At 40.1% G+C, this 21,709-nt stretch overlaps 1 protein-coding gene across 2 annotated transcripts in view; it reads left to right on the top strand.

Moving 5' to 3' along the window:
- PPM1D (protein phosphatase, Mg2+/Mn2+ dependent 1D) overlaps positions 1-13,930 on the top strand; it is a 62,116-nt gene extending 48,186 nt beyond the window's left edge. For both annotated transcript variants that reach the window (XM_055577398.1, XM_055577397.1), the window contains exons 5-6: positions 6,734-6,976; positions 11,316-13,930. In XM_055577398.1, the coding sequence (XP_055433373.1) occupies positions 6,734-6,976; positions 11,316-11,873 (801 nt within the window). In that variant the 3' untranslated portion in view covers positions 11,874-13,930. The remainder of the gene's footprint in view (positions 1-6,733; positions 6,977-11,315) is intronic.
- The last annotated feature ends 7,779 nt before the right edge of the window (positions 13,931-21,709 follow it).

The following is a 21,709-nucleotide window of genomic DNA, read 5'->3' on the forward strand; positions in this document are numbered from 1 at the left end:
CTCAGTCACGTCTAACTCTTTGCAACCCCATGGACTGTAACCTGCCAGGATCCTCTTGTGGAATTTCCCAGGCAGGTATCCTGGAGTGGGTTGCCATTTCCTACTCCAGGGGATCTTCCTGACCCAGCAATCAAAGCTGCATCTCTGGCATCTCCTGCGTTGGCAGGCAGATTCTTCACCATCTAACAGTCATGTGTCTATTCAATTCTACAAACTCAGGTCTAGCATGATGCATTTGGCCAGTGATGTTAGATGTAAACCAAAGATTAAATAAAATAAATATTATTTTGTTTGGCTGTGCTCGCTTGCAGGATCTTAGTTCCCTGGTCAGGGAACCTGGACCCTTGATAGTGAAAGCATGCAGTCCTAGCCACTGAACTGCCAGAGAATTCCCATGTCTGTTGGATTTATAATTCTTTTTTTTCTGGCTGTGTCACCTTTTAGTTGCAGCATGCCAGCTCTCTGGTTGTGCCATGCAGGCTCAGTAGTCATGACGCATGGGCTTAGCTGTCCCGTGTCTTGTGGGATCTTAGTTCCCTGACCAGGAATTGAACCCACGTTCCTTGCATTGCAGGGCAGATTCTTAACCACTGGAACTACCAGGGAAATCTCTGGATTTATAATTCTTTAATGATGAGAGAAAAAGAAACATTTCGGTGGCATGATGAGGCCATAAACCAGTTTTATTGGGCTGGAAGAACCTATTCATAAACACCTAAATGAGTATTGAAAGAGCATCTATAGAACAATATTTAGAACAGATGTTGAGAACTGAGAGAGAGAGGATAGGAAACTTGAGGATTGCATAAGGAAGTTTCATGGGTGAGACTCGTATTTGAGCAAGTCTTAAAGGTGGAGTTGAATTTACCAGGTTAAGAAATCAAGGGAGGAGAGTGAAGCTTTCCAGACAAAGGAATAGAATGTGTAAAGTCGAAGAGACAAGTCTACAATACATTCAGGTTTCACAAGTAACTTGATGTGATTGGAAAACAAGAGGCAAAAAGGTTTTGAATGGTTTGTTACGAAGTTAGGTCTTTGTAACCAGGTAGTGGAGAGCATTGAAAAGCATTTTAGAAAGCATACTCATTGCAGAGTGGAATATAGAATAGAGGGTAGATGATAATGGATGTGAAGATTGTATTTATTAGGATGTGCAGGAAAACCATCTGACCTCTTAATAAAATTAAACCGGCAAAGTTGGCAATGAAAGAGAATGAGTGTCAGCAGTGATTAGTGAAGAATCCCTGCGAGAAGGTGAATTTCAATGAATAGAGTCATATCTATAAGATCTGTCTTCATCTCTCTTTACATGTTGATTTTTACTGCCAGTGTATTTGATTTGATTTTTCTTAATGAGTTTATTAGGCTTCTTCTATGGAGGCTGCTGTTACGTTCTAAATGAAAATTTTTGCAAGCTTGAATCTAAGGCAGCAATGGAAAAACAAAAAGACTATATACGCTACACACACACAAGCAAAAAAGAAATACATTAAATGATAGGATTGACAGAACTTGGGTTTTAAGAAGGGAGAGTATGATACCCAAATTACTTAGTGATGGCTGGAAGCTGTTTTGAAGAAGAAACACATCATTTTGTGAGGAGGGATGATTAGTTTGTATGTAGGCATGTTGAATAGGAGGTGCCTTTGGTTCATCTAGATAGATATTTTCAGTAGGTAGTTACTGAAAGGCACTGCCTGGAAATGCTAATTTCAGTGTTGATAGGAGTAAAGTAAAGCCACAACAATTTGTGACCTCATCTAGTGAGACAGTATGGTGGAAGAGAAGGACACAGTATTATGGAGTGGCCCAAGTCAACAGGGGCTTCCTGATGGCTCAGTTGGTAAAGAATCCACCTGCAATGCAGGTGACCCTGGTTTGACTCCTAGGTCAGGAAGATCTGCTGGAGAAGGGATAGGCTACCTACTCCCAGTATTCTTGGGCTTCCTGTGTGGCTCAGCTGGTAAAGAATCCACCTGCAATGTGGGAGACCTGGGTTCGAGCCCTGGGTTGGGAAGATCTCCTGGAGAAGGGAAACGCTACCCACTCCAGTATTCTGGCCTAGAGAATTCCATGGAGTGTATAGTCCTTGGGGTTGCAAAGAGTCAGACACGACTGAGCGACTTTCAAGTCAACAGAATCAGTGAGTTGAGGGAGAAGGCAAGTAAGTTAGTAGAAATGGCTGATATAGATTCCCTTTTTGTGGAGCTTTGCTGGGAGGGAAACAGGCACACAGAATTGAAAGGGAGAGTCCTTCAGCGAGTTCTCAGGGCACTGGTGTTTGGCGAGTGGTGCAACATGCACGTACACTGGGGGATGTGATAGACTGATGTTATGTTATGTTAAGTCGCTTCAGTCATGTCCGACTCTGTGTGACCCCATAGACGGCAGCCCGCCAGGCTCCACCGTCCCTGGGATTCTCCAGGCAAGAATACTGGAGTGGGTTGCCATTTCCTTCTCCAATGCATGAAAGAGAAAAGTGAAAGTGAAGTCGCTCAGTCGTGTCCGACTCTTAGCGACCCCATGGACTGCAGCCCACCAGCCTCCTCTGTCCATGGGATTTTCCAGGCAAGCGTACTGGAGTGGGGTGCCATTGCCTTCTCCAGATAGACTGATGAGTTACAGATTAATGCTGCCTTTCATCAATTGAGGTGCGTATTTTTCATATTAGAAGGGGAGCAAGCAGTGTTTTCAAACATCATTACACGCGATGCTTTCCTTAGGAGTGCAAGGATGGCTTAACACTAAGATTTTAAAGCAGCTGAGATGAGTTTTTGCAGTTTGCCATCATTAATGTATTGAATACTGTAATATGACCAAGATCAGACAACCCCAAATAAAAATGATTACCTGTTTCCCAAGGAGAGAATGAAAAAAAACCCAGTTCTTTATTCAGTTTGAATATATAAACTTTAGGGGTAGAGCTGACAGTTAAATGACATATGTGTAATATATATTTTAATGAAGTATTTATAGTACTGTAGTAGACTATATATTATTATATAGTATACATTACAGTATGTTAATATTTAATCTTGTAACACATTAATCTATCATATTAAGTAAAAATTTTTTTCAGCTTATAGTTCATGGCACATTTCTTTTTCAAACATTTCTACTTATTTTCATTATTCAGCTGTTTCTAGAGGTACTTTTAAAACAGGAAACTCTTTTCTGGAGCACATCACTTTTCGTTTCTGTTCTTTGAAACTTAACAGTTATAAATCCATTGTATGATGCTTTGGGGGCTTCCCTGGTGGCTCAGTGGTACAGAATGCACCTGCCAGTGCAGGAGATGCGGGGTTGATCGATGGGTCAGGAAGATCCTCTGGAGAAGAAATGGCAACCCACTCCAGTATTCTTGCCTGGGGAAATCCCATGGACAGAGGAGCCTGGCAGGCTACAGTCCATGCGGTTGCAAAGAGTTGGACACAATTAAGCAACTAAGCAACAACATAATGCTATTAGTCTTATTCTTTTTTTTTTTCCCCACTCATACTTATTAGTCTTATTCTAAGCCACATTTATTTGTATAACATGAGATTGTTTAATTTGTTTTTTTCCTTTTTTACTGTTTCTGTTGGTATCATCAGTTCAGTTAGTTCAATTCAGTTGCTGTTGTGTCCAACTCTTTGTGACCCCATAAACTGCAGCACGCCAGGCCTCCCTGTCCATCACCAACTCCCAGAGTCCACCCAAACCCATATCCATCGAGCCGGTGATGCCATCCAACCATCTCATTCTCTGTCGTCCCCGTCTTCTCCTGCCCTCAATCTTTGCCAGCATCAGGTCTTTTCAAATGAGTCAGCTCTTCGCATCAGGTGGCCAAAGTATTGGAGTTTCAGCTTCAACATCAGTCCTTCCAATGAACACCCAGGACTGATCTCCTTTAGAATGGACTGGTTGGATCTCCTTGAAGTCCAAGGGAAGACTTGAAGTCCAAGTCTTGTCCAATATCACAGTTCAAAAGCATCAATTCTTCGGTGTTCAGCTTTCTTTATATTCCAACTCTCACATCCATACATGACCACTGAAAAAACCATAGCCTTGACTAGACGGACCTTTGTTGGCAAAGTAATATCTCTGCTTTTTAATATGCTGTCTAGGTTGGTCATAACTTTCTTCCAAGGAGTAAGTGTCTTTTGATTTCATGGCTGCAATCACCATCTGCAGTGATTTTGGAGCCCAGAAAAATAAAGTCAGCCACTGTTTCCACTGTTTCCCCATCTATTTCCCATGAAGTGATGGGACTGGATGCCATGATCTTTGTTTTCTGAATGTTGAGCTTTAAGCCAACTTTTTCACTCTCCTCTTTCACTTTCATCAAGAGGCTCTTTAGTTCTTCTTCACTTTCTGCCATAAGGGTGGTGTCATCTGCATATCTGAGGTTATTGATATTTCTCCTGGCAGTCTTGATTCCAGCTTGTGCTTCCTCCAGCCCAGTGTTTCTCATGATGTACTTTGCATATAAGTTAAATAAGCAGGGTGACAATATACAGCCTTGACATACTCCTTTTCCTATTTGGAACCAGTCTGTTGTTCCATGTCTAGTTCTAACTGTTGCTTCCTGACCTGCATACAGATTTCTCAAGAGGCAGGTCAGGTGGTCTGGTATGCCCATCTCTTTCAGAATTTTCCACAGTTTATTGTGATCCATACAAAGGTTTTGGCATAGTCTGGAACTCTCTTGCTTTTTCCATGATCCAGCGGATGTTGGTAATTTGATCTCTGGTTCCTCTGCCTTTTCTAAAACCAGCTTGAAGATCTGGAAGTTCACGGTTCACATATTGCTGAAGCCTGGCTTGGAGAATTTTGAGCATTAGTATACTAGTGTGTGAGATGAGTGCAATTGTGCAGTAGTTTGAGCATTCTTTGGCATTGCCTTTTTTTGGGACTGGAATGAAAACTGACCTTTTCCAGTCCTGTGGCCACTGCTGAGTTTTCCAAATTTGCTGGCATACTGTTGGCATACAAATATATACATACATATATTTGATCTCTGTACTATAATGACTTGTATTGCTTTTTTCTTCATATAAGTGACATTAACCTTTTATGTATGTATGTGTGTATGTATGTATGTATAAGCCTTTGACTGGGTGGATCACAACAAACTGGAAAATTCTTAAAGAGATGGGAGTACCAGACAACTTTACCTATCTCCTGAGAAACCTATATGCAGGTCAAGAAGCAGTAGTTCGAAATGGACATGGAACAACAGACTGGTTCAAAATTGGGCAAGGAGTACGTCAAGGTTGTATATTGTCACCCTGCTTATTTAACTTATATGCAGAGTGCATCATGTGAAACGCTGGACTGGATGAATCACAAGCTGGAATTAAGATTGCCAGGAGAAATACCAATAACCTCAGATATGCTTTCACCCTAATGGCAGAAAGTGAAGAGGAGCTAAAGAGCTTCTTGGTGAAGGTGAAAAGAGGAGAGGGAAAAGGTGGCTTAAAACTCAACATTCAAGAAACTAAGATCGTGGCATCTGGTTCTACTGCTTTCTGGCAAATAAATGGGGAAAAAATGGAAACAGTGACAGATTTTATTTTCTTTGGCTCCAAAATCACTGCAGACTGTGACTGCAGCCATGAAATTAAAAGATACTTGCTCCTTGGAAGAAAAGTTATGACTTACCTAGACAGTGTATTAAAAAGCAGAGACATCACTTTGACAAGAAAGGTCCATATAGTCAAAGCTATGGGTTTTCCACTAGTCACGTATGGATGTGAGTGTTGGACCATAAAGAAGACTGAGCGCCGAAGAATAAATGCTTTCAAACTGTGGTGCTGGAGAAGACTCTGGAGAGTCCCTTGGACAGCACAGAGATCAAACCAGTCAATCCTAAAGAAAATCAACGCTCAATATTCAGTGGAAGGACTTTGATGCTGAAGCTGAAGTTCTTGGCCACCTGATGCGAATGACTGACTCATTGGAAAAGACCCTGATGCTGGGAAAGATTGAGGGCAAGAGGAGAAGGGACTGACAGAAGATGAGGTAGTTGGATGGCATCATCACCTCAGTGGACATGAGTTTGAGCAAACTCCAGGAGATAGTGAAGGAAATGAAAGCTTGGTGTGCTGCAGTCCGTGCGGTTGCAAAGAGTTGGACATGTCTGAGCAACTGAACGGCAACAGTATACATATATATATGTATGTATATATAGCTAAGAACCATTTATATTTCTTTGTCTCTATAGTTTGTTCATGTCCTTTGACATTTTTTTATGTTGGGGTTGTCTTTGATTTGCACAATCTCTTATTTTAGGAAATTGGCCCATTTGCAGTGTGGGTTTTTTTTTTTTTTTTTTTGCCATGTATGATTATTTCATTTGTGAATTATTTATTGTAATACTTCTTAAAATTAATTTTTATTGGCATATAGTTGTTTATCTGTAATATCTTGATGTTTACTTCCCCCTTTTAGATAATTTCTGTATAACTGTATAACTTTTCTTAATTAAGGTTACAATGGAGACCAAGTTTCTTGCTCCCCAAAAGATAAAAATACAGATGAAATTTAACCACAGGATAAGGCTTTGTTTTATTGATTGATTTTTTAATTTAGAGCAATGCTGTCTTAACATAGTTATAGGAATTGTGGATAAGGTTTGAAATTTTAATTATTTATGTAGGCCTTGTTGAACATTATTAATTTGATTTAATTTGATACAACCATAGTGGTAACGGAGTCTGAGTTATCTTCTTTTCTGTTGTTTTAAATACAGGGTGAGCATGGACAGTCTTGTGCCAAAATGCTTGTGAATCGAGCACTGGGCCGCTGGAGGCAGCGAATGCTTCGAGCAGATAATACTAGTGCCATAGTAATCTGCATCTCTCCAGGAGTGGACAGTCAGGGACATTTCACCAGTGAAGACGAGCTCTATCTGAACCTGACTGATAGCCCTTCCTATAACAGTCAAGAAACCTGCGTGATGACTCCTTCTCCGTGTTCCACACCACCAGTCAAGGTATACAGTTCTCTAGTATTTAAGTTGTAATAGATGGAATTTCTTTGATTAGTATTATATGAAAACAGTTTTCAGATTCTTTATAAAATAGGATTTTGGATTTTGTTGTGTGACTTCTTATCAGTACTTATTTAGTGCTTCTTATTTAGTACCCAGAGGTACTAAAGTGCATGCTGGATCTCCGTAGAACACCTAATAGACAGTGACTAGATGTAGCCCCTGAAGACTATTAACAGTATTAATATTTGGAACATACTGATTCCCTTCTAATATTATGCACATTTGTAAGCATTTAAATTAAAAGCTTGTGATGCACTTTCATATGTGGCATTTCATTTGAACCTCATAACCCTGGAAGCTAAATAGTGCAGATAATTAATTCCATTTTATAGATAATAAGACCGAGATATTAAGCAATTTGAATAAGATATAGAATCAAGGCTGAACTGGACCTTAGGATATCAGCCTTTAGAATTGGTTGTCTATTAACATGAGTTAGAAACATCATTCCTATTTCTTACCCATATTAATATTGAATGAATTTAAGATGTGCTCAGAAATAAGTTTAAATGCTATAGTATTTCCCTTTTTTCTGATTTCATCCCAATTTTTTCCTACTTTTTTCCAATCTTCTACTAATAATTAGTAATATTGATAACCACTGTGATATACCTGGCCTTCTGAGAACGTGCTTTCAGAAGAATGACCATGAAAATGGGAAACACAGTGGAATTTTATGTCATGTATTGGGACAGTTTTTTAAGATGATCAAAGCTACACAGTACAAAGAATTTATTTAATTTTGGGTATTGTGATCCTATATAGAGTACTTGGAAGTTTTCCATTATTAATTTCCTATTTTTACTTCACATATACATGGCAACTTAATTTTCCTTACATGGACTCTTCATTTAGAAATTGACAAATTAATATTTTATGCTTATTTTCCTAAAAGAATTTCTTGTGGAAACTTTCTTTTCTTTGAAAACTCTTGAATAATAATGCAGGTTGAGATCTTTTAAAGTCTCTTCATTCTCTTTTGAGTGTTGTGAAGGAGCTTATGTTCATTTCAGAATTCACCAGTTTCTGTATTTGAAAGTATTCATTACTTTTGTGTTCCCTAAAGTGTTCGTATTTGTAACGGAATTGTAGGTAGTGTAGAGGTGCCATAGGATGGAGGTAAGAATGGGGGGAGAGAAGATACTGTAACAGGACATTCTTAATGTTAATGTATGGATTGGCATTAGTAAAATTGTACAGAAATTACACCAAGGAATAAGTTTAGAACATTTTTTAAAGATTTACTTTCGGCTGTCCTGGGTCTTTGTTGCTGTGCAGGCTTTCTCTAGTTGCAGCGAGCAGGAACTGCTGCTACTCTTCGTTGTAGTGCGTGGGCTTCTCATCGTGGTGGCTTCTCTTGGTGCAGAGCGCAGGCTCTAGGCACGTGGGCTTCAGTAGTTTTGGCTATGGACTTAGTTGCCTTGCAGCATGTGGAATCTTACCAGACCCAGGATGGAACCCTGTCCCCTGCATTGGCAGGCAGGCTCTTAACCACTAGACCACCAGGGAAGCCCTTTAAAACATGTTTTACAATTTTGAAAAATAATGATCTAATAATTATACTAAAGTAAAGATTAGGAGATTTATGTATGGACTAACTTCTGTGTAGGCATGGTTATTTGTTAACCATTTAGCCACACCTAAATATGAAAAAATATTTAGAGCCATTCAGAATAATCACTATTATAGGCTCTGGCCTAACAAGTAAATAAAGACAGATTTCTGCTCAAGAGATTGTGTTTTGTTTTGTTTCTTTTATCTTAGTTAACCATGGCTACTCATAAGTATCTCTGATTTATTTCATTGTTACAATAATAATCCTGTGTTTAGTGGCATCTAGATAAATATAATGACATTTTGGTTGATTTTGAATGGTTTTTAAGACTTACCCATATTTAGATTAGGCACTTGAGACTAGGTTACCTGTCTACATACATGCAAACTTCTGTTTGAATTGTTAGCTAAATCGGTACTCAAATCTTTGTTTTGGGACAAAAATACTAGAAATACTTCTGTTTAAGTGATATATTACTATGGCACACCTTTCTTTCTCCATCTTTCTTTAGGGCAAAATTAATTTTAGCTGTTTTTTAAGTAAGCCAAGAGCTCTAGGAAGGAGGAATGAGGAAGAGAGTTCTTTCAGAGGATTAGCACTTAGTTGCATTCTAGGCACAATTTGTAATTAGCTGTTTACTGTTGGATTGTAAATATATGGAGCTCTCAAAGTGGATCTCTGAAGTGAAACTTTGCAAGTGTGAATTTTTAGGATGTAAGCTCTCAATATCATGTGTTTTATGAACACATAAGAAGGCTTAGCATACAGGTGGTAATTAATCTGAGATGAGTCTCAGAAGTCTAAGCGGTTGGCTGCGCAAACAGATGCAGTATATTTCCACAGAATGCCAATAAAAAGAGAAGGAAATGGAAAAGTTAAAGGAATAAGTAGGGGAAGAAAAGCCAGTGCACCTGTGGTATCAGAATAATAGTTTGTGAGTTTAAAAGAACACAGCACAACAGAAATTACAATAAATTGTGTTAACTCTAAAATCATCCCATTATTTTCCTTTTGTAAAGAAATTCCATCTAATGTCTAAACCTCTTTGTACAAGCTAGAGCAGTTATGTTCTATTCCTATAAGTGGCCTAATTAGTATCTTTTTTTCTTGTCCCTAAATTAGTAATGTGCTTGTTTGGTAGTAGGAAGTCTTCTGTCTACAGAATTTATCTGCTGCCTGGTCTTGTTGCAAATCCTTTTTCTCTATTAAAGCAAGATGAACCTTTAGTCAACAATTACTTATGGTGAGGTATAGTTTTCTGTGATCAGTCAGTACATGCTTGTGATCAGGGTAGACATTGGAATCAACCTAATGCAGAGGGGATAAATTCACAGACAGGTTGTCATTGATATTGCTGAAAGCCACATGTGAATGTTCTAGAATAGAGACTGTTCTGTTATCCATTCTCAACACCGGTACTTCGAAATAAGACTGCTGCCCAACATCTAGTCAGTGTTAAAACAGATAAGAATTGGGCTTTCCATAAACCATGCAATGTAAAATAAATAGATGGACCAGTGACCTCAGAAAGAAAGAAATATACTTAGTTTTTTTTTTTTTTTTCTTTCTTAAGGGTCTTTCCTGATGGTCCAGTGGCTAAGACTTCAGGTTCCCAGTGGTGGGGACCTGGGTTCAATCCCTGGTCAGGAGACTAAATCCCACATGCTGCAGCTAAGACTTTGCATGTCACAACCATTCTGCACGCTGCAACTGAGACACAGCACAGCCAAATAAACAAATCAATAAAAGCATTTTAAAAAGCATGGCAGTATTCTATTGGGGCAGTACTACGTTAGGAACGTCAGAGTTTCTCCTCTCTAGCCTGCAGTGGACCTAAAGTCGGTTTATTTTTCTTAGGAAAACGTGTTCATGTTTACGGTTAAATTGAAATGCTTTTCGATTCCTACAGTTTCCCTTTTTCTTCTTAATTCTAGAAACATTAAAGGAAACATTACTTTTATAAATATGCTTTTTTATAAAGCACTTTTTCAAAAGGTGTTTATTCCTAGGGGATTTTATATCAGAAGGTGACTAGTAATATATCTTTATTTACCATTCTAAATACAAAAGGATTTACTTAGGCTTTTTGGAAAATATTTTAATAAATTTGATTTGGCTGAAAGAGGAAAGATTGAGGGAAATGATACACATTTGGGGAAGAGGAAGTATTGATGCTTAAAATTTGTCCTTGAGAAAGTTATTAAAATAGTGATTTTATAAGATATTAAAATAGTGGAAGATTTTTATTTGATGGGAAGAATGTCCTCCCATCTCTTGTCTGGAGATGGGAGGATATTCCGAAAACATTTAGCTTCGGGGCACTGCACCTAAAGTAGTGCACAGCTGTGCCTCCCTGTGAAGCTTTTAAGAAACAACCTGCAAGTTCCATATGACTTTCGTTTGTATTTTTGCAAGTTGCCCTAGCCATACTTAGCACAGTCCCATATATCCTATTTTCTCAAATCCCAGAACAGCATCTAGTGTTCAGGAGATGGGTGCAAAGCAGCAGTCTGAATTTCCATTGTGACAGAATTGCTTTAATGTCGCACTTTACGTTTTCCACACTACTAAATATTCAGAAATTAAATATAGAAAGTAGGAAATAAACCCCCCAAGTAAACAGTTTTGTCATTTATTCTAATGAAACCCTTTCATTTCCTCAATGGTTGAGCTGAATCCTGGGATAAATTATTTCTCACTTGGTCTTACCTTCCTGTTTTTCAGCCCCTGGAGGAGGACCCATGGCCAAGGCTGAACTCCAAGGACCATATACCTGCCCTTATCCGTAGTAATGCCTTCTCAGAGAATTATTTAGAAGTCCCACCTGAGATAGCTCGAGGGAATGTCCAGGCTGCAGTCATATCCTCAAAAGATCCAGAGCCACTAGAAGAAAATTGCACTAAAGCCCTGACTTTAAGGATACACGATTCTTTGAATAATAGCCTGTCCGTTGGCCTGGTGCCTACCAATTCAACAAACACCATCACGGACCAAAAAAATGTGAAGATACCGAGCCCAGGTCAAATGAAAGCCCAAGATGTTGAAAGAACCCCTCCGGCAAACTTCAAAAGGACATTAGAAGAATCCAACTCTGGCCCTCTAATGAAGAAGCACAGGCGGAATGGTTTAAGCCGTAGTAGCGGTGCTCAGCCTGCAAGCCTCCCCACAGCCTCCCAGCGCAAGAACGCTGTTAAACTTAGCATGCGACGCAGACTCAGGGGCCAGAAGAAAATGGGAAATCCTTTACTTCACCAGCACAGAAAAACTGTTTGTGTTTGCTGAAATATGTCTGGAAATTTTTTCCAAACTTCTTAAGAGGGCTTTTTTGAATTTGGTGCCGAAGTTGAACTTTTTTAAGGGGACAAAATAAAAATAGTATGAGTTTGACTTTTTGGAATTCAACAATTTTAGCCTGGCCTTGTACTTGCTTGTATTATAAATGTGAATTTTGTAGATGTTAGGGTGTAAGTTGCTGTAAAATGTGTGTAAATTTGTATCCTTCACACAAACTCAGTCGGTTACTCTGATACACAGTAAATGTATCAACAGGGCTAAAGGTTTAAAAAAAAAAGGAATCTATTAGATTTTAGAAATACATTAAAACTTTTAAAAATGCTTATTGAGAAATTTGTATGTCACTTGTGATGAAAACTACACAACTTTTTAAAGTAAATTATTAAGCAAACTGGAAAAGTGATGTATTTTCATAGTGACCTGTGTCCCACTTAATGTTTCTTAGAGACAGCTAGTGTCTTTTTTAAATTATTTTTTATTTCTAATTTCATAATCCAGAACTAAATTTTTCATAGAAGCCGAAGTGTTGAGCCATGCAAAAGTAGCTGGGTGTTAGTCTCCTTGTCCTAATTAAAATACTATGCAGTATCTCTTATTTCATTCAGTAGCATTTTTTCTAAAACATTAACCATCATATTTGCTCACCAGATCTTTGAAGTAGAAGGAGGTATGTTTGCCTAAGGAGATGCCCTTTTCAATCATCCCAGACATTCAGTGGCATTAATAAGTCTTAAAATAGTTATATCCTCTTCTTGTGTTTGCATAAAATATGTGAAGTTTTTCTTGCTATTTCATTAATGGATGGTGCTGCTAATTCCCAACATTTGTTAAATTATTTTATATATCGTACAGTTTTCATTGATTATATGGATATGTTTGTTCATCTAATAAATCAGTGAACTGTTACTGATGTTGCTGAATTATTGTTATTGGTTTGTTTTAATGATATATATTAACTTTGTGTTATGCCATGATCAAGCTTTAGAATAACAACTTAAAATGTATGTAATGTTCATTTTTGCACTCTTTAATTTTAACGGAGAGTACATCAACTCAGGCTAAATAGACAACAATAAGAATATGATTAGGTCAGTTATGGTTTATAAGTTATGGTTTGTAAGAATTTGATGAAATATTATGTAGCAATTGAAAGTGAATAAAACTGTATTATTTGAAAAAACTAAAAGGAACTAATACTGAAATACTAAGAGTATGTCGTTTTGGTGTGATGAGTTGCTTTACAGAGAGAACTTTTTAAAATGTATGACTTTAGAATAGGACTCTAAATGAGACATTGAAGAGTTAACTCATGCATTCAACATTGGCTATGTACCAACAGTAGGCTAGGAACTGTGCACTTGGAAGCATACTAGTTGTAAGAGGATTAATTGAGAACAAGTGCTCCAGGTGAAACATTAATTTTGGCTAGTTTTTCAAGACTAGAGATAGATTCTGGTGGCTCAGACAGTAAAGAGTCTGCCTGCAACACAGGAGACCCAGGTTCGATCCCTGGGTTGGGAAGATCCCCTGGAGAAGGAAACGGCAACCCACTCCAGTGTTCTTGCCTGGAGAATCCCGTAGACAGAGGAGCCTGACAAGCTACAGTCGATGGGGTTGCAAAGAGGTGGACGTGACTGAGCGACTAACACTTTCAATTTCTTTTTTCAAGACTACAGTTTGTTTTTCAGATCTTTCCAAGATAATGACAGCAAGTAGCAAACACTTTTGGACTCACTTTTTTGTGAAAGATTTTTTTCATCTTTATTTTTCAGATCAACTTTTTAATGTAAAAATGTCAGAATTTTTCCTAGATTATATTTTTAGTATAATAGAGTCCAGTTTCATACCATACTAGTAGCTATCTAATACGGTAAACATTTTTGGTTTGAGATACATAACTGAAAGGTAAAATTAACTTTTTTTTTTTGGTATGTGTTCCTAGGGCTGTTTTTAGGCCTGTTCTTTAAGGAGGTAAAGATGTCATGCAATTGCAAATAATGTTTTAATGTTTCTATTTTTATTAAATTTTATTTGCTTATCACATATAGATCAGAAGTGTAATGCATGATGGGAACTTCATAATGTATAAAATGGGTACATAATGAATACACCCTCACTTTCGTCCTCAGGGTAGCCGACAAGTCTACACAAAGACCTACAGCTTTACATGTATTTTTTCTCTTAATATATATCTTGAAGATTTTTCCATATCAGGACATCACAGAGCCTCCTCATTCTTTAGTATTCTACCCCGGCTATGTTATTTAACTATGCTACTACTTAACTGGGTCTTCCCAGGTGGTTCTTGTAATGCAGGAGACGAGAGTCTGACTCCTGGGTCGGGAAGATCCAGTGGAGAAGGAAATGACAACCCACTCCAATATTCTTGTCTCAGAAATCCCATGGACAGAGGAGCCAGCAGGCTGCAGTCTGTGACTTCACAAGAGTCGGACATGACTTAGAGGCTAAACAACAACTACTACTTAACCATGTCCGCTGAAAGGAAAACAAACACAATTTCTTCCTTTACTGAAGGTGCCAGATGTGTGCGTTTTCCTATACCAAGAAATGCTCCAATATTCTGCAGATACCAACTGGGTGTCCTACAATTTATTGTGACAGTGTCCATCTGATCCCACAAGGATCTCGTAGTCTCAGTCTCGTAGTGCTGCCTACACTTAAGATACCAATTGGAAGTCCCAGATTGTCACCTAAATTTCTCCTTTGTTGTTCAGTCACTAAGTTGCGTCCAATTCTTTGTGACCCCGTGGACTGCAGCATGCCAGGCTTCCCTGTCCTTTGGTATCTCCTGGACTTTGCTCAAACTCACGTCCATTGAGTCGGTGATGCCATCCAACCATCTCATCCTCGTGTCCCCTTCTCCTGCCCTTCATCTTCCCCATCATCAGGGCCTTTTCCAATGAGTCCATTCTTCTCATCAGGCCAAAGTATTGACGCTTCACCATGTCTTTCCTATGAATATTGAGGACTGATTTACTTTAGGATTGACTCGTTTGAGCTCCTTGCTGTCCAAGGGACTCTAAAGAGTCTTCTCAAGCACTGAAGTTCAAAAGCATCATTTCTTCAGTGTGTACCCTTTGTTATGGTCCAACTCACATCCATAATAGCTACTGGAAAAACCATAGCTTTGACTATACGGACCTTTGAAGTGGTTGCGGCACAGGTTGCTGCAAGCTCTTCCTGCGCCAGATGCTTAGTGACCTTTGGAACAAGGAGGGTGAGGGTCCTGGCACCTTTTCCCTCGGTGCGGGTTTTCTCGAAGCCTTTGCTAGCCAGGCCTCATGGCCGCCTCCATGAAAACCACTGACGGGTGGAGCCCCATGTGGCCGGCTGTACTGTGCCGCTGGGCCAGACGATGGCCAAGAAGCTGCTGCTGAGGGCCGCTGCTCTCCGTGTCCTCTGCTTTCCAAGCCCCCCAAGCCTGCCCTGCTGCCTGCCAGCCCATGAACACCCGCTGCACTGGCTACCGAGTCTTCTCCGTCAGCTCCATGGCCGCCAGAACCGAGATAGCCAAGTGTTCTGCTGCTTGCTGCTTGAAAACATACTCAAGAGATGAGTGTTCGTTGGAAAGGAAAAGTTGATTTATTCAGGATGTCAGCAACCTGGGAGAAGGCTGTCTAGTGTCGAAAAGCCAACTCCAAAGATTCTGCTTGACCATGAATGTTTTCAAAGGGAGACTCATTTGAGGAGGAGGGATACGTGTCTTCCTTATCTTCCCCTGTGCAGACTTTCTTCTGATTGGTCAGTGGTGAGGTAGAAGGTTCCAGGAATCTGGTGCTCAGCCTTAAGATACCATTCTCCACCCCGGGTGGGGCCTCATTCCTACTGAAGAACTCAAAGGACATTGTTATATGCCTTGAGGAGGAGCCACGACCCTGCCCCGCAGCTGCACTATTACTTCTTGACTGTTCCTCCTTTGTTTCTGCTTCCCCTCCCTTCCCTGATAATAAGCACCTGTTTAAATCTGCGGAACTCAGGGAAGGTCAGGAGGCTGAATGAACCCTGTTTCCTACAAACAAGAAATGGGGGACACGGAAAGGAGTGTATCAGAGGGTATGTATCAGGTAGTTATATACGCCCCTTGGGGAGGAACTAGGACACTTTCATCACTGAACTATTGTATCTTGACTGCTTTTCTATTGCTCCTGTAGTCCCTTACTTCCTTAAATGTCATTAGTTACTGACACCTGTTCAAGGGCACGCATTGCAGCCAGGCTTAGATTACACAATGGCTTGGGCCAAAACTGCGTCTCTTCTGTCGAGAAAACCAGGCCTGGTTTTCTTTCTCCAGGGACTCCCTACCCTTTCTGTTCTTCTTTGTATCCTCTTTTTTTTGAGATTTTCTTTTTTTTCCATTCACATCAAGAGTGTTCATAATTGCTTGCAAGAGCATTTGTGTAATTTTGCTTTAAAGTGTCAGATATGATTCTTTGTCATTTAAGTATTGGCATCTGTTGATTTTTGCATGTGAATTGAGATTTTTCCTGGTTCTTTGTATACCACGTGATTTTTAAAAAATCATTGATTTTTGGCTGTGCTGGGTCTTCATTGTTATGCATGGGCTTTCTTTAGTTGCTGCAAACGGGGGCTACCCTTCTTGTGGTGTGCGGACTTCTCATTGTTGCGGCTTCTCTTGGTTCAGAGCATGAGCGCCAGAGCGCATGGGGCTCAGCAGTTGCTGCATATGGGCTCAGTAGTTGTGGCTCGAAGGCTACAGAGCGCAGGCTCAGTAGTTGTGGCACACTGGATCCCAGACCAGGGCTTGAACTGGTGTCTCCTGCATTGCAAGGTGGACTCCCAATCCCTGGGCCACGGAAACCCCTACCATGTAATTTTGGATTATATCCCAGATTCTTGACTATTATGACACGTTATTTAGCTCTTATGGAGAGCATTGATATTTTTGTTTTAGTAGGCAGTCAATCCGGTTAATTCATGCTGTTACAGGAAAGAAAGTGGGGCACGAGAGAATGGTCACTTGCCACGTCTCAGGCAAGTCCCAACAATGGCTGCTAAACGTGGGTTCTTGGCTTCATGAGGGAAAGGACTCAAGAGCCAGTCATCGTAGAATGAAAGGTTTATTCAGGGAGACACTCCACAGACAGAAAACGGGCCATCTCAGAAGGTGGGAGGTTGTCAGTTTTTATTAGGGTAATGAGTGATAGGATTATTCCAACTGTTTTGGGGAAGGGGCAGGGGTTTCCAGGAATTGGGCCACTGTCCACTTTTCGGCCCTTTATGGCCAGCCTTGGAACTGTCATGGTGTCTCTGAGCAAGTCATTTAGCTCACTGATGTATTGTGCGTGTGTGTGTGCTCAGTCGATCAGTTGCTCAGTTGTGTCCAACTCTTTGGGACCCTGTGGACTGTAGCCCACCAGGCTCCTCTGTCCATGGTATTTTCCAGGCAAGAATATTGGAGTGCGTTGCCATTTCCTTCTCCAAGAGATCTTCCTGACCCAGGGATCAAACCAGCATCTCTTGTGTCCTGCATTGGCAAGCAGGCTCTTTACCATTAGCACCACCTGGGAAGACCTGCTGATGTATGACAGTGAGCATATACTGAGGCTCAAGGTCTAGTGGAAGTCAGGCATCCGCCATCTTGGCCCCACCTTGGCTCTTACTAGTCTATATTGGCTCTTCAATGGCTGTCATTCTTTTAAAGGTTGTGCCCTCCCCATTCCTGTCTCAGTGCTGCATATTTTAACACACCTTCCGTGGGTTGTGGTTTCGGTCTCGATTCATTTTCCAAATCCTTTGCCGTTGTGTAATTTTATGTGTCCCTTGTATGTATCACCCAGAGGCTAGTTTGGGACCTGGGCAGTGATCTATCTGCCAGTTTAGTTCTCAGAGTCTTTGATATGCTGATTAGGATAAGATTCATGCCTAAGGTATTCAGTGGAATCACTTTCCAGAGCTGCCCCCTCTCTAGAGTCTCCATGAGCTTTCCCTTTCTTTGGGGGTTCCTCTTTTTCAGGCAGAAAGCTGAGGTTCAGGGACCATGCAGTTCTGTCATTGTGCCTGCATTTAGTGTTTAAATGGATTAACATCTTTGAGTCTTGGTCCTCACGTGTAAAATGCAGAGCAGCATACTACAATGACTGGTATATACAGCTAAATAAATGTTTCTTAATATTAAATTTTTAGCTTCTCAAAACTGTTACTACAGATTCAGTTTTCACTGATTTAAGCAAACTTTATCCAAGTTTATGTATGGGAAGGGGAAATAAATTATGCCATGGGCATCAAATAAGAGTTGATGAAACTAATTTTTGGTCTTCAATCAATAGTTTTAATTTCTAGTGTCTTTAAGTATAAATGTGTGTGTGTGTGTGTGTTGGTAAGTCATGTCCGACTCTTTTGCGACCCCATGGACTATTGCATGCTAGGCTCTTTTGTCCATGGAATTTCCCAGGCATGAATACTGGAGTGGGTTGCCATTTTCTTCTCCAGGGGATTATCCCACCCCAGGGATCAAACCTGTCTCTCCTGAATTGGCAGGCAAATTCTTTACCACTGAGCCACCTGGGAAGTCCTTAAGTATAAACACCAGCTCCAAATTGTAAGATAAATTGTTGGGGTTCTGACACCTAATTTTTCCTGTTAGTGAATAGAGTCTTAAGGGGAATATAAATGAAACACAAACAATCCCTTCTGTTAAAGAGTTTACATTTTAGCTAAATAGACAATGCGATTATACATTAATCCCGTAGAAAACAGTTACAGAGTACAAAGATAAAGGGCAACCATACTTCATGGTTTACCTTATTTTTCTTTGGCTTATTTATTTTTTAAGCCACACCATGTGGCATATGGGACCTTAGTTCTCTGGCCAGGGATCGAATCCATACCCCTGCATTGGAAGCACAGAGTCTCAACCACTGGACCACCAGAGAAGTCTCTGTCTTAATTATTAGTAGAGCCTCACTTCATGAAGCTTTCCTAGCTAGGATGACAAATTACATGACCACTTTATAGATAATAGTTTTAAGAGAATGACAAAGTGAAAGAAAATTATCACTGTATTTTCAGAAAGTTGGCTGGGCCTGAGAATGAGCAGAGTGGGCTAAAGAGATCTGTGGGTTAGGCTGAAGGCACCAAGATAATAAACAAATACTTAGAATTTTGAATAGCAATGTGGGAAATGGTGTTTCAGAAACCACAGTTATCTAGTAATATCCAGGGCAGAAAAATGGCAGGCACTGTTGTAATTAAATAGATATGAAGTGATATAACCTTGGATTATGTCGGTTTTGCAATTCTAAAGTTTCAAATTCTAATTTTTAGAGATTACCACAAACGATAGTATGCAAAAGTTTCAGCCTAATGAACGCATCAGAATGCCCACGGAGTGAATAAGTAATGTACTTGTACTCACAATTGGAGGATTTTAGAGAAATATAATTTCTTATTTTAATTTCATTTACTTTTTAAATGGATTTTTTAATGGGCATGTAATTGTTTGACAATGTTGTATTAGTTTCTGCTGCACAATAGGAATCAGCTATAAGTATACATATATCCTCTCTGTTTTGAGCCTCCCTCTTACCCTCCCCAGAGAAATGTAATTCTTTTAAACATTCATTAATTTTATTTATTTACTTATTATTTTTGGCTGCACTGGGTCTTGGTTGCTGTGCACGGGTTTTCTCTAGTTGTGGTGAGCAGGGGCTACTCCTCTTCAGGGTGCTTTGGCTGCTCATTGCGGTGGCTTCTCTTGTTGCAGAGCACAGGCTCTGGGGTGCGTGGGCTTCAGTAGCTGCAGCACACGACTTAACTGCTCTGTGGAATTTTCCCAGACCAGGGATTGAACCCATATCCTCTTCATTGGCAGGCAGATTCTTAACCACTGGAACACCAGGGAAGTCCAAAATGTAACTTTTTTAATAGACATTTTTAAAGAGCAGTTTCAGGTTCGCAGCAAAATTAGAGCGGGAAGGTACAGATTTCCCACATAAGTCCCCTGTTGTTGTTCAGTCACTCAGTCATGTCCGACTCTTTGTGACCCCATGGACTGCAGCACGCCAGGCTTTCCTGACCTTCACCAGCTCCTGGAGCTTGCTCAAACTCATGTCCATTGAGTCGGTGATGCCATCCAGCCATCTCATCCTCTGTCGCCCCCTTCTCCTCCTGCCTTCAATCTTTTCCAACATCAGGGTCTTTTCAAATGAGTCAGCTCTTCACATCAGGTGGCCAAAGTATTGGAGCTTCAGTTTCAGCATCAGTCCTTCCAATGAATATTCAGGACTGATTTCCTTTAGGATTGACTGCTTAGATCTCCTTGCAGTCTAAGGGACTCTCAAGAGTCTTCTCCAACACCACAGTTCAAAAGCATCAATTCTTTGATGCTCAGCTTTCTTTAGGACCAACTCTCACATCCATACATGACCACTGGAAAAACCATAGCTTTCACTATACGACCTTTGTTGGCAAAGTAATGTCTCTGCTTTTTAATAAGTCCTCCACATACAAATTCTGTTCTCAAGGCGTGTTTGTAGGTCCAGTTTGTTCATAACAACTCAACACAGCTGGCTATACAGTACTGTACTATAGTATGTTTATAATGCTTTTCACAAAAATAATACATATAAAACAAACACAAAAAATAAAGACAACATTTTTAAAGTTACAGTACAGTACCTTGAAAAGCACAGTAGTACCAGCTACATCCACGCTGCTTTCACACTTGTTTCCAGACTTGCTGGGTGTGAAATAAAGATACTGTATTACTGTATTCTATACAATACTGTGCAGTAAAGTACACGAAAGCACAACCACTTGTAGAGGACGCACGCTCATGACAATGTACACCTGATGCATGAACTAACCTACCTTATTAGACATAGAAATGCACATTGGCATCTCTGAACGTTCACAACTTGCGGGTTTGTATGTAGGTGATTTACACTCTATGTCCTGCCTTAACACAGGTACAATCACCCTTGCTATCAAAATGCCCAACCAGAGAGAGAAAACTGATGAGCATGATTTTTTTTTTAACCTCTGTGTTTTTCCTTTTTTTTTTTTGGCCTCTGCTCCAGGCTTACAAGATCCTAGCTCCCCTGTCAGGGACTAAACCCGAGCCCTTGGCAGCGAAATCGTGGAGTCCTAACCGCTGGACTGCCAGGGAATTCCTCCTTTGTTTTTCCTTATACTTGACTGACAATTAAATATTAATGTTCACCATAGTTCTATGTGAAATCAGATTATTTCACCACTGCTTAAATCACATAAGTATTGTCCATGTGTTTTTGTGGCCAAAACAAGGGAGGCAATGGCTCGTTTGAGGCTAAAAAAAGAATTCTAATCCTATCAGACAAAAATAGAGGAGAAAATATTAACTGGTCCTGATGTTTGGTTTGCTTATGGATAGTTCCTTGACAAATCTCAAACTTTTGATTCTGGACTGCAGGGCCACGGGATTTTAGTAATCAGTGATTTATTACAATGGGCCATTATAGCAACTGGAAGAAAACAGGACTCTAGCTTGAAGTTACTTTTACACTGAAAATGAGTTTCCCAGCTGGGATTGCTGAATCCAAAGAAGAGACTATTGAAAAGTTTCTCCATGACCCAGTAACCTGAAATGACTCATGAACTAACAATATGTACTAAGCCTTCCACAAGTCATGTTCATTCAAAAAATGATTACCACAGGACTTACCTGATGGTTGGGTTGGTTGTGAGTCCGCCTGTTAATGCAGGGGACAGGGCTCAATCCCTGGTTCGGGAAGCTTCCACATGTTGTGGGGCAACAAAGCCCATGAGCCACAATTACTGAGCCCGTGTTCTAGAGCCCGAGAGTT

This window comes from Bubalus kerabau, chromosome 4 (genome assembly GCF_029407905.1).
Source record: "Bubalus kerabau isolate K-KA32 ecotype Philippines breed swamp buffalo chromosome 4, PCC_UOA_SB_1v2, whole genome shotgun sequence".
Taxonomy (NCBI): domain Eukaryota; kingdom Metazoa; phylum Chordata; class Mammalia; order Artiodactyla; family Bovidae; genus Bubalus; species Bubalus kerabau.